General features: G+C 47.5%; 1 protein-coding gene across 1 annotated transcript in view; it reads left to right on the top strand.

Annotated features, from left to right (window-relative positions):
- Nucleotides 1-13,285, top strand: part of LOC115315237 (venom metalloproteinase antarease-like TtrivMP_A) — a 107,378-nt gene that overhangs the window by 90,050 nt on the left and 4,043 nt on the right. Inside the window, exon 13 of the mRNA XM_040217619.1 lies at nucleotides 2,418-2,528. Within this exon, the coding sequence (XP_040073553.1) occupies nucleotides 2,418-2,528 (111 nt within the window). The remainder of the gene's footprint in view (nucleotides 1-2,417; nucleotides 2,529-13,285) is intronic.

The following is a 13,285-nucleotide window of genomic DNA, read 5'->3' as shown; positions in this document are numbered from 1 at the left end:
CTTTTGCTTGCCTAGGTTCCGGTTTTCACGTACTGTTGACTTTTGACCCTTGGTTACGGCGTTAATGGTGGTCTTTTGAGCTTTGACGTCTTTTTGCTGTCTTGCAGCACTCTCTGCTCTCAATGCGAAATCATAAGCCTTCTGGAATGTTAGGTCCGGCTCTGCAAATAGTCTTTGCTGAAGGTGTTCGTCCGCAATCCCACATACGAACCTATCCCTTAGCATCACCTCCAGTGGTAGCATTGTTGTGGACGATGCGGTGACCGGCTCATCGCCGCTCGCACTGGTGCTGGTGCTGGCGCTGGTGCTGGCTGTTGCGGTTGTCGGAACTCCAAAGTTGCAATCGACGGCGAGCTTCCTTAGTGCCGCAACATAATCGCTGATGGACTCGCCTGTCTCCTGGTCTCTCCGTTGAAACTTGCTTCTGCTGAAGAGCTCGGACGGCTGCGGGTCGAAATGGGTGTGCAGCATGCTCATTATGTCGTCGTATGCCACTTCGCCAGGCTTCTAAGGTGCCACCAATGCTCGCACCGTTTCATAGGTCTTGGCGCCGCACAAGGTGAGGAGAAGGGCCCTCTTCTTCGTAACGACAGTTACCCCATTCGCTTCAAAGTAGAAGTTCAGTCGTTCTGCCCACGATGACCACCCGGCGCCGTCGAATTCTTCCAGCTTACCCTGGGTAGCTGGCATCGTGGAGACGTCCGAAGATGCGTGTTCGTTCATGCACTACCTCGTCGCCAGTGTAGAATAACCTTAGCTAGGAATACTACCTTAGCTGGGGTAATGACGAGACAGTCATTCGAAGCATCCGAAACGGTTAAGATTGTTTTATATATGTCTCACGAGAGCGCAGCCAGCTCTCGAGACAAACCCACGCGCTCGTGCGCAGCGCTCGCAGACTTGCCCGCCGGCCGTGTGCCGGTAGATACATCACACTTTCCACGCGAAAAGCAAGGGTCCAATTCTTGGGAGAAAATCGTCTTTTCTTTATTCTTCCAATTTAATGTTCTGGTACATTCGAGAACTCTGTTGCTTGTTCGAGGTGCGAACTTTCTAGTCGCCGAACCTTCTTGGTTGATTGTTCAAGAAGCCAGCGCTTGTATATAAGGGCGTAACAATCCGTAATCAGTCTCGCCCCAGCATTCGACTCTGCTGTTACGAGAAAGGCTAGCGCCTGCGACGCTAGCCTTTCTTTATTTTTTTTGTTTCGGCACAAGTTCGCCATATTAAACGTTTAGTTTCTTCATTTATTCGATGCCTCATCAGTTGTCATTCGTGAAATTATTATTAAAAATAATGGTTTGGTATCAGTGTCAGCTCCATGCGTGCGCGCGCTTTCTACTTGTGGTTTTGCCTCGTTTTTGATGTTTTATTTCTTCTGATCATTCTGGTTTAACTCAGCCTTGATCTGCAGTTAAAATTGTAACCGCATACATTCTGTAGAGCATCAAAAAATTTATTTTCAATAATGCCTTTTGGTGCCCTGCTTGAATGTATTTGCTGCACAATACGTGCCTAGTAATTTTCTTTGTAGACATAAAAAGATGTATAACAATGTGCTCTTGCTTTTCCACGATTTTTTTAACAGTTGTATTTTGATTGCATGTTGAGGCAGTGTCGTACTGTGGCTGGGCCTCGTCAAAGTGTACCTTCCTTTTGCCATTCATCTCAAAACTTTTGTATTCGAAGTAAAGCCACAAGTAAACAAACCGGTTATTACCTTCGCTGCCCCATCTACCACCTGCAATATTAACACAAACTGTACTCTATCAGTCAATTTTCTTCGAGATCTCGAACTTTTGCTAAACGGCCGGCTGTAACTGCCGGTTGTAGCACTGGGATCTAATAAAAAAAACGACACCGAAAAGCGCTACGTCCATAAGAAAACCATATAAAAAGACTTCACTCTCTGCATGTATTGAACTCGCAGCATTGAGATTGTGAGCCAAGTGCTTTACCAACTTAGCTATCCAGGTTTTTTTTTTCTTAATTGTTGAGCTATCCAGGGTCAGTGGTAGCTAACACACAAAAGCGAACGCATTGGCGCGGCCACTGAAAGGCACGGTCGCACGCATCGCGGCCTTTCCGGTTATGCTGCACCATCTCACGGCGTGTGTCCGAAAGGGCACCGAATCTTAGGTAGGCGGTACTGTTCGGACGCCCTTCTCTTCTACCACAGTGGCTGTGGCTCCTACAAAGCCACGACGCCCATAAGTGGAAGGCCTCTCATACATTTTGTGCTTACCAATCTTTGTAAGAGTGATCAAGCTTGCATTTTTTTTAGAAAGCTTTACATGTTTCTTAATAAGCAACGTGTCCTTTGGAGCTCCAGATCTTGCTTCAAACGAAAAAAAGACTTAATATTGTTCTTAATTAACTTCAGTTTTCATTAAATCATCGAATTCTTCGTTTAACAGAAGCCAAACTTATTGAAGATATGCAAATTCCTGTGTTTGGCGAACTTCAAAAATTCCCAACGTACCTTCACTGAACGCCTCGTAGATGGAATGTATTGTGGAAATGGGAAGGTAAGTTAAGTGTGCCTTTTTTGTCGTTGACGGTTATTAATTTCCAAAAGTTATATCTTACACAAATTAAAGACAGCTTACCTCATTTTGGGTACGACAGTTTTTTTCCGCATGATTCGAAACATCTTTTTTTTAATAGATCACTACTCTTTTGAACGGGTTGTCGGCCTGTTTGTGACGGTCGAGCAGCCTCGTGACCAAGTGCATGCTAAAAAAATGGCGATTGGCGGTCAAAAGCATTGATCTTACTCAAACTTTGGTAGGCCCCTAGAATCTCGCCCTCTACTCACAAATATACTTGTATATCATTATTTTCTTAAATCAATGTGCCTGTGTTACTGGCCAAGTTTTTGTAGTCCAAGTCTGGTTCCACTGAACGAAGAGGAATAGGACATACACAGAAGGAGCGAGCAAGACGTTTTCCCTTACTTAATGATGTAGACCAACGTCTTTTTTTTTTGTTAAGTATCAATTGGTCATTTTGGAAATCGAGATGAACTATCCTTAAATCACAAGTCCAAGATTTAGTTCAGGGATACAACTATTGCTAGCGAAGGCAAAACTCTTCTTTAAAATTACAGAAATGTGAGAGCGTAATATCACACACATAACTAGATATAAGAGCAACATGTTGCTTCCTTACACAATTATGGTGAACAAGATAACAATCAGTTGCGATATCTGAGATGCTTTAAAATTCTCACGGTTACTCCCTAACAATATCGTAGACATTAAACTCTTGATGAATATTATGAATAAAATAGCGCAAAACAACATGAAAGGAAGGACGAGGTAGACACAAAGCAAAGAAAATTGTTGTGTGTATGTTTGTACAGCCAGAAGTTAGTCTGCCTCAGTGGGCGTCTGGCCTCTCAGCTGTAGACGAGCAATTTAGCCAGTGCGGTACTACCGCTAACCTGGGGCCTTTAACGTGCACCACGCACTAGTGATACAAGACCGCGCGCCGGTACGATGCTCATCCACATCCAAATGGGCAGGGGCGGGGATTGAGCCCAGGATCCTGGGTTCTGCAGCGCGAGTTTTCGCTCCACGTGCACTGACCTGGTGTGCGCTAGACCACCCGGCCATCGATCCCCCCGACGAGGTAGACAGGAAGGGCGCTAACTGACAACTGACATTTAATACAGTCTATAAAGAAGGAGAAGGAAGAAGTTACTGATGCTATCGCTTAAAAGAAAGAAAAGTACACCCTCAAAGTTGTTATGCGTAAAAAGGAAAATAAAATAAAATACACAAACTGTATAAAATGTCAGTTGTCAGCCCTTCCTGTCCACCTCGTCCTTCCTTTCTCGTTGTTTTTCGCTATTTTATTCACGATGGACAACCAACTAGCCCCCAGCTCATCTTATTGAACTTTTGACATGCGTTTTTGAGTATGCACTAAATCGGTGGACGTCATTGCATACTGCAAGCGGAAGGCGTCTGTTCATCACTCCATGTTTTCTCTGCATTTATCGTTCTGTGTTTTCGCAGTATTTGTTTTTCAATATATCTATAAATGAATACTGTTACCGCTCATTCACACAGGAAGCGGATCCGCGTTCGCAAAGCGGTTGCGAACGCGGAGGTATAAAGGTGCAGTACAATTGCACGCGCAATTCATGTCATCGGGTGCGCGTCCAATTGCACTAGGTCTTTATACAACCGCGTTCACAACCGCTTTGTGAACGCGGATCCGCTTCCATTGTGAATGAGCGGTTAGGGGCCTACTTTCTTTTTTGATTGTCCGTGTGAATTCCAGTATGACATACAAACCGGTCTTGAGATATGTGGCTAAAGTTCTATCAAGGAAAGTATTCAGCAAAAAAATAAAGACTTTTACAATTTCCTGCAACGTCCAATCAGAGTGCAACTCTTGAGGAGGAGGAGGAGGGAATGGTACGGAGGGAAGGGTGTGCCCCTCTTCCTTCCCCGCTAGATTTAGCGGGCAAAGATTTCACTAAATTTAGCGGAAATATTTTCCCGACAAGTTTAGCGAAATGGAGTGGGAATATTGACAATGTTTGATGCGTGTAACGTTACGCAGCGTCACACGTGACGTCAAATGACACGTGGTTCCTATAATGACGTCATATGTGACGTCACGTGTGACGTCACGAGGGTAAGCCTCGTGAGGGTAACCCTCGTAAGAGTGACCCTCGTAATCCTCGTGATCCTCGGGAAGGTAACCCTCGTAACCCTCACGAGGGTAACCCTCGTGACGTCAACACGTGACGTCAATATGAGAAATTTCCCGTAATGCAACGCGCGGTTACGCCGACGGCGACGCCGACACCGACGCCGACACCGACGCCGCTCAAACTGAAAATATACGCCTGAAAGCTGCGCAAAAAGGAAAGTTGGCCTATGCGTTTTTATTACATCCGATAGCCTTCCTGTCGACAACTCCCACCCCTAAACAAAATAACTGGATTTTGAATTTGAAACGAATGCGCAAGCGCAGGAGAGTAAAAGGCGAATGAATCAAGAAGAACAAAAAAAAAAAAGGTCGATCGAACGCACCCTTGGGGGAGTCGTACCCATTACCTCATGATTACAAGCAGGACTCTCAACGCTGTAACTTTTTTCTTATTGACATTGCGGAGGACTACACCTTTGCCACGGTATTAGATGTACGTACAGATCTCAAAACAAAAATGTGCAGTTCTTTTTTTACTCCAAAAATAAACAGCTCATTCTCTAACCTTCATTCGCCGGCAAAATGTGGCGCTAACGGTTCAGACCAGATCGCAAAGCTGCAGAATGCAGCGTTATCTTATTAAAAAGTGATGTGATTTTCAAACATTTCTATTAGAAAATAAGTCCCAGTTTTGCCAGTTTTCGGTAGCTGACGATACAGAGCTTCATGTGTTAGAGAGCTCAACCGGCCGCCGTTTCCGCATCGAAAATTTCACAAAATCACATGACTTTTGAATAACAGGGTATTTTATGTTGTCCCTTAGACGACTTGAAGGTGAAAGCCCAAGCGCCGATGCCTTAAAAACAGACAGATTATTTACTCGCTGAGTCATCTCTCTTAAGGTAATGAGTGATCCTTCTCAATATGCTGAGTCATCATCTTAATTCGCTTAGTCATTCACTGAGTGGTCACGTAAACGTTTTGGTACCTTTCGTGTCGCCGACGTGTTTTCACTCAGGGACTGAACGATGAGACATAGAAGGCTTTCGCCTTAATGATGATTAGTGCTGTAACTTTGGCAACTGGCTCGGACCGCTAGCGCTACATTTGGCCGGAGAATGAGCGTTCGACAGCGCATAGTTTAGTTTTCGCGGTGGAAAGTAACCTGTTATTTTTATGGGGTGCACTCTGTATATAGGTAAGGACACACTGAACATCGAACGCTGCGACGCGATCGGCCACATAGAGTCCTTTTGGTACAGGCCAGCCAGCAGCGTCTTCGCCGTCCAGATGGCACAATTGAGGAAAATAGGAAAAAAAAAGTGCCTCCTTCCTGGCGAGCGCTTTTTCCACTAAGAACGTCTGCTCTGTCCTTGACAAGCACTGGTTAGAATACCGGGCCAGAGATACGCCCGTTTCAACGCGTTCACAAAACTGCTATTTCCGCCGTTTATGCAAGAAACTGGTGTAACGAAGTAGTCTAAGCAACACGCGTAGCGCAAGTACCAAGTTCTTCATGACGTGACGAAGCCAGAAAATAACTTCAAAAACAAGCATGTCGTTCCACGAGAAGCAGAGGGAACCGGGCCCGCCACTGGCTGCCATTTGCCGTGTTGCGAGGAGTCATCTGGTGGCGCCGCTTGCGACTAATCTGAGGAGACGACCCTTTCTGGCAGCTGCGGCGCACACGGCGTCCACGTCTATATATATTTTACACCTCGACCGTGGCCGGGGGGGTCGTGAATCGTTGGTTGTGAACCGTTAGTTATTAAACTGCTGTAACATATTTTTTTCATCAATCAACACCGTGGACTGTGCTAATAGCGAGAGCGGGTAGCTTTGCGCTTTTTTCTTACTCCACGATGGCTCCTGAAGCGGAAATGCAATCGAGCTCAGGGAGCTCGTGCCTTTGTCCACATTTGTGCAGGAATTGCACAGCTTCAAGCAAAGGGCACGCTATCAAATGAGGACTCAGAAAGGAGACTGTGACAGAAGTCATACGCTTGCAAAACGTCCTACGGTCGTCTAGATTGCCTTCTGAGTGAAAGGAGAGCAATGAAGTGGACATCCATAAAGAGAAGGGACAGCAACTGATGCTCAACGTGTTGGTCGTGCCCATGAGACGCCGAAAGAGGAAGAACAGCGTTTGTCTACGCACAAGGAAGTAAGGTGGCCTGGTGCTGCTACAACTGATGGCCAAGTGAGGGAAAGAGAAACCGGAATGCAATCGATTTTCGAGGTGTTCTCCACAAAAGCGCCGTAGAAACGCAGTCTCAGGAAGGACTTCGCTATCTGAGAAATCTCACTTGGTTGCGGAAATGAAGTATCCTCCTTCTATATCGGTATAGACGATTTGCAGTTTTCCCAAGCGCCCCGGCCCGCGCGCGAAGAATTGTGGTTGAGACTGTCCCTGGCCTGGCCGCTCTGCCTTAAGATCGCATTGCCTTGTCGCTTGTCTCCTTTTGATGCTCTGTTTTTCGATTTCATTACCTATTTTTATCTATTCCAGTGGATTTGTTATTGCTTCTAAGTGTTTCTATTCCCTTCTGCGCGCAATATTTCTTGCATATATATAGTTTCTGTGTCTTCATTTTGCTTTTTTCGACGGGAGTGCCGACGGACAACACGCCGCTTCGAGCGTCGTTCCCCGGGTGAGTAATACCGTTGCTACCGATCCCTATCGCGCTGTTATGTTTATTTTGGTTCATTTCACCCGCGTGCAGTCGGGAGGAGCCGTGTATGTACACCCGCGTAGATGTCATAGGGGTAGGCAGAGCTCTCAATCGACAATCGCGACGCGAGAGCCGATTGGCCGAGTGCGGTGTGATTTAGCCACCCGCGCTCACTTCGTTGACTCTCACTGTAGCGTGTGCCTTCGAGCGCCGCTTACTTCACTGATATACAGTCCGCCGCTTTGCCGTCGCGAATCATTTCTCTGAATGCCTGCGAAACCGTAATACCGTTCGGCATATCCATAGCTGCGGCGCCTAACAACTGCACGCAGTTGTCTTTACTCAAACGTTTCGTAGGACGCTGTCTTTTAAAACGTGGTGCCAGGAAACATGCTGTGCGCTGGCAGTATTGTTTAAACAGCCTGGCTCACAGCAAACTGTATCATGCGGGCATGTTGTTGCTGAAGGTGACCTAAAGAAATAAAATAGCTTGAGCTGACATCTTGCCTAGAGAAATAAAATTATCAAAAGAATTACGAGTTCCAAGATGACTGCCTGGGTGACAGCAAATCTCTGCACTTGAAAAAGGGGGTTTGCAACTGACAACCGCTTAGCAGATAGATTAAGAAGGCATATCATAAGCGGATACAAGCCGCGACGCTGGGCCACCGGCGCTTGAGAGGGGCTCGCGCCGCTGCGCGCAGTTTGTCAGGCACCGCAGCGTTGAATATGACGGACAGTGTTACGGCTTCAAAGGCGTTCGAACAAATGATTCGCGGCAACACATGTCTGCACTAGAAAAAAGGCGCTGGCAACTGACAACCACTTAGCAGATAGATTACGAAGGCATGCCATAGGCGCATTCAAGCCGCGACATTGAGCCGCACACTCTAAAAGAACTATGCGCGTCTACTTTCACGCACACCACTCGGAGAGCCAATCGCCGCAACTTCCGGAGGCAGCTCAGCGAATGACGATGCTGAAACATACGTTTATACCAAAAACGCAGTCTGAGTTGTGATATTAAGCAATGCAAAACGTCACGCTTGCATTGTTTAATGTCAAAACTCAGACTGCGTTTCTTCGTCTAAACGTATGTTTCCACATCGTGATTCGCTGAGCTGCCTCCGTCAGTTGTGTTGATTGGCTCTCCGAGTGGTGTGCGTGAAAGTAGACGGACATACTTTTTCTGGAGAGTCGGCGTTTGCGAAGGGATCGCGCCGCAGTTGTCAGGCGCCGCAGCATTGTATATGCCTCAGCTTTGTAAACATTCGGAGAATTGGCTCGCCGCGACAAGGTGGCGTGCTGTATCTTGGTCAAGAAAGCGGTACTTAAAGGCATACGCTACGATGCGAGTCAACGGAGCGAGCGCGGGCGGCCAAATCACAGCGCACTCGGCTCTCGCGTCGTGATTGTTGATTCAGAGCTCTGCCTACCCCTATGACATGTGCGCGGGTGTTCATAAACGGCCCTCTCGACGGCACGCGGGTCAAATGAACCAAAATGAACAGCTAACAGCGCGATAGGAATCGGTAGCAACGGTAGCACTCACCCGGGGAACGACGCGCGAAGCAGCGTGTTATCCGTCGGCACTCCCGTCGTTAAGGCAAAATAAGTACACGAAAACTGTATATATGCAAGAAATATCGCGCGCAGGAGAAAATAGGAAGATTTGGAAGCAATAAAAATACACTGGAGTATATAAACATAGGTAATGGAATCGAAAAAATTAAACCATCTTCCCGAGGGGAACCATGGGGTGATGCGGAGCATCGCGGATCGTTATTAACGGTGTTACCAACGGTGTTAGTAACGTTGTTGAACTTCACGGTCCCGAACCTCAGGTTCTGCTGCTCGACGTTCACGAACCAACGCGGCTTCCCGTTCTCGAAGGTCGGGTTCCGCCGCTCGCTTCGTACGTTTACGTTAAACTTCATGGTCCCGAACCTCAGGTTCTGCTGCTCGACGTTCTCAAACCGCCGCTGCTTCACGTTGTCGTAGTTCAGCATCCGCCGCTCGACTTTGACGAATGGACGCCGCTTCTCATTGCCGTAGTTCAGGGTCTGCCGCTCGCTTCAAGCGTTTGCGCTCAGTGTCGCGTGCCCTTCGCTGCGCTGCTTTGTCTTCAGTGGACGTAGCGTTGCTGTTAGTTTGTGGGGGGGGGGGGGTGCTGACGCTTGCTTGCGCCAACCCACTAACTGACGGGACTGTTGTTTCCATCACACTTCATCGGAAGAACGAAGTGAAGTGGAGTCAACAGCGGGTGAACGGAACGCGCGCAGCGCGCTACCGCTGCTTATATTCACAGTTGAAGGGGAGGAGACTAGAGGTGGAGAGTTGCGCATGCGCGCGCGGTGTGAGTGGAAGCGAACGCACGCGAAGTGCACGGTGCTGGCAGAGAGAGAGAGCGGAGGGAGTGACGCGCAACTGTTGGAGAGAGGGAAGGAGGAGAGTTTCGCATGCGTAGTGTGAGTGCGGACTACGACGCCGCGCGACATAGACACGACCAAGAGATGCTCCGCATCTACAACGGAGTATCAAGTGGAGACAAGCTACAACGCAATGCGATCTCAAGACAGAGCGGCCAGGCCAGGGACAGTCTCTCCCACAATCCTCGCGCGCGTGCCGGGGCGCTTGGGGGATTTCGGAAAAGGTCGATTGACCCAGCGTTAGGTGTCATCACATTAAGGCTGACGGACTGTGGTTCCTGTGTCGACGTCGTGTCGATGAGCTCAGCTCAGCTTTCGCTCTCGAGGCAGTCGGAGTAATTATCTCTCCTGTCAAGGCAATCGGAGTGATGACCTCTCTTGTTGAGGCAGTGGGAGTGCTGACAGGCACTCGAAGCCTGCTCATAACGGCGGTACTCCTCTAATCGTACGGTTTTGTGGCGTAAGACGCGTTCTTATACAGTCAGAGAGCACCATGTCTTCGATCGACGGGGTGCTCACACTGTTCAGTTACAAGCACGACCGCAAGCTGACAGACTTCAAGGCCCGCTTTTCGGAAGACCGCCGGCCGGCCAACACCAGGGGCCCTATGTTGCGCTTTTTGGACTCCCACGGCGACTACGAAGAAGGAAGTGACGTCTACGACGCAACAAACGCAGACTGGATGTTGATTGGTGAGAGTCGCTATTGACAAATTTCCGCATAGAAAACAAAGCTCACTTTCTTTTTGTTTTCTTCTGCCAACATCCAATCAGCGTTTGCTGTGTTGACGTCAGTACCTTCTCTCTAGTCGCCCTGGGAGTCCAAAACGCACAATATAGGCCCCCTGGATCCCCACCACGAGGGAGCTGGACTCTCTGCATCTTTGGAGATTACGTCGGCTCATCTGGAAGCTAGGCACGCAGGGAGCTGTAGCCAGGTGCCCGAGACCTGCCTTCTAAAACGCAGCAACCCATGGCTGCTCCGCGAAGACCACCGTTTCGATGATCGCTGCTAGGCCTAACGCTCTTCGCCCTCTTTTTCACCCCATCATCTTCATAATCATCTCGCATATCATCATAAGCATTATCATCATCACCCAACTAATTTAGATGTACAATACCATTTCATCATCATCAGAAGTGGTGCTGCAGGCCTTCACGCGACTCTCTTGATTCAAATAAGTATAAATCAATCAATCAATCAAGTCTCAACACAGCTAGTACTACACGCGCGAGCATGTGGCCCGGAAGAGTGCTAGTAGTGCACGAGCGCGCGTGCTTGGAAGGGACGCCGAAAGCAGCTCGCACTTGTAGCTTCTGCTACGCTCACACTGATAGTGAAATGAGTTCGATGCCGACAGCACGGGCTCTATAGAAATATAAAAATAATAAGTTGATAACAAAATGCCAAGAGCTTAAGCCTGGAGACGCGCTTTCGTGCGATCTGAAAAAAAAAGTGAAAACAAAAAGAAAGACCGACGCAAAATCCTAAGAGTTGGTTCCAGGATATTCTCTTTCAGGCAGAGGCTCAGGAACAAAAAAACAAACAAAAGTGTTTTTGAATGAAAAAATCAGATGTATTCACACTGACCAAAGCTAACATGAAGGAACCCTAGCTTTGACATTCATCTTTATACACGATTTTTGTGCAATAAAGTTGGGGGTATGAGTCCCGCGCAGTGCCCGCTAAATGGCCACAGTTGCTGTGTAGTGGCGAAAAAAAAAATTGTTCGTAAAATTTAATCAGCTTATAAAAAAAGGTCGGAGTTAATTGTTGTACTTAAAAACTTCAGCTGGGTGGCGCAAACCGCCACCCCATTAAATTGCTTGAGCCGTATGCATCTATCCAATACCACTAGAAAATGGATCTGCTGATTACTTCATCGACACTGGATCCCTGAGCCGCCCCAAGCAGAAAACGAGCTGAATCTTGACAGGAGTACGGCGCAAACCGGCAGACGCGTGCGTCTTCGTGTCGCCGCGTGCATGCGTCGCACTTGTTAGTTAAAGATGCACTGGCGGCGAAGCTGAGGCGTCTTGCCGTTCGTCGTAGGTAGAAAAGTGATGTGCGCGCTCCTGAGAACTAGGCAATGTTATTAGACTAGCTCAGTTACGGAACTGCTCATAGACGCCGCTCGCACGAGCAGAACCCCCTCACTCATCACGACTCACCTCCCATCGTTCGACGCGCCGGACGGCTGTTATGGAAACTGCAGTGTGCTCTATGAAATGCGTACGTTTTGAATCACGGCATCTAGATGGCCTTCTACTGTAATCTTTGGAACTCACAGTTATGAAACGACAATCTAGATGGCGCTTCCAATGACGGAAGGCGGACTGAAGTGAATGAGGGGTTTACCTCTTTAACTCAGGAGTTCCGCAACTGAGGTAATCTACTATAGTCGGTGACAGGTCAAGAACGAAGTGGAAGCTCCTCCCACCTCTTTCCACTTTAGTAGTGCGAACGCTGGAGAGGAGGCGACCTCCTTTCCACCGTTCGCTCCGCTGAAGTAGAAAGGGGTGGGAGGAGCTTCCACTTCGTTCTTCACCTGTAACCGACAGTAGTAGCGTTGGAACTAGGGTGCCTTCGTGTGCGATTTCCTTAGGGCAACGCTAATAGAACAACTCAGTTGGGAAACTGCCATAGAGCCTGCTTTGTAAAAGTGGCTCCAATCCTTACTGGAGAACCAATCTAAAGGAGATTGCAACGGCACCATTTCTCCCGCAGCGGCCACTCTGGGAACTGCACTTGCAGGTATTGGCTCACGTCAGGACGCGCAAGAACCGGTGGAGCCTTTTCAGAGAGCCATTTCGCTGTAGCTATATAAGTCAACTTTCATGTTTTGACTCGTCTCTAAATTGTGGCGCTGTTATCGTCAGGAAAGCCCTCTTTCCTGATAATTGCAGCATAAAAATACTGCCGAATTTAAAATTTGATAGAAGACGCTTTGAAAACGTTCTTTTTATAGTCCCCCCTCCTCTACCTCAGAACTGGCGATTTTAATGTCCGTCGCCACCTATGGGGCAGTGTTCGAACCAATCCTTGTGGAAGGTGACTTGCTGCTATCATAGAGGGAATATCAATAAACTATTCCTCTTAAGTATCGGAAATAACACATATATCTATAGAACAAGCAGCAGCAGTTGCCTTGACTTAACGTTTGTGTAATCGAGTTTGGCATCGCATGCCACGTGGTTCACAGATGTATAAATGCGGGAAAATGACCATATTCCCACTTATGGAATATTCCATAAATTTTGCAATAAAAAAAACAAAAAAAAACATATTCCTACAGATGCATTGACAGGAATTTGGAGAGACGATATAGAATGGGAAACAAATAACTAATTCTCCCGATTTGGAACTTGTCATTGTCTGCTCTGCAAAATTATTCACGCGCAGGTGTCAATTTTCAAAATAATCAAACAGTGATTGATACGAGTATAAAACGTCTCTGCACAATAGGACTACAGATTGAGAGACGTGCCAGACGATCTCAGAGCCGTTTATACTGAG

This window comes from Ixodes scapularis, unplaced genomic scaffold, assembly GCF_016920785.2.
Source record: "Ixodes scapularis isolate PalLabHiFi unplaced genomic scaffold, ASM1692078v2 PGA_scaffold4__175_contigs__length_147842914, whole genome shotgun sequence".
NCBI lineage: Eukaryota > Metazoa > Arthropoda > Arachnida > Ixodida > Ixodidae > Ixodes > Ixodes scapularis.
This window is presented reverse-complemented; position numbering and strand designations above follow the sequence as displayed.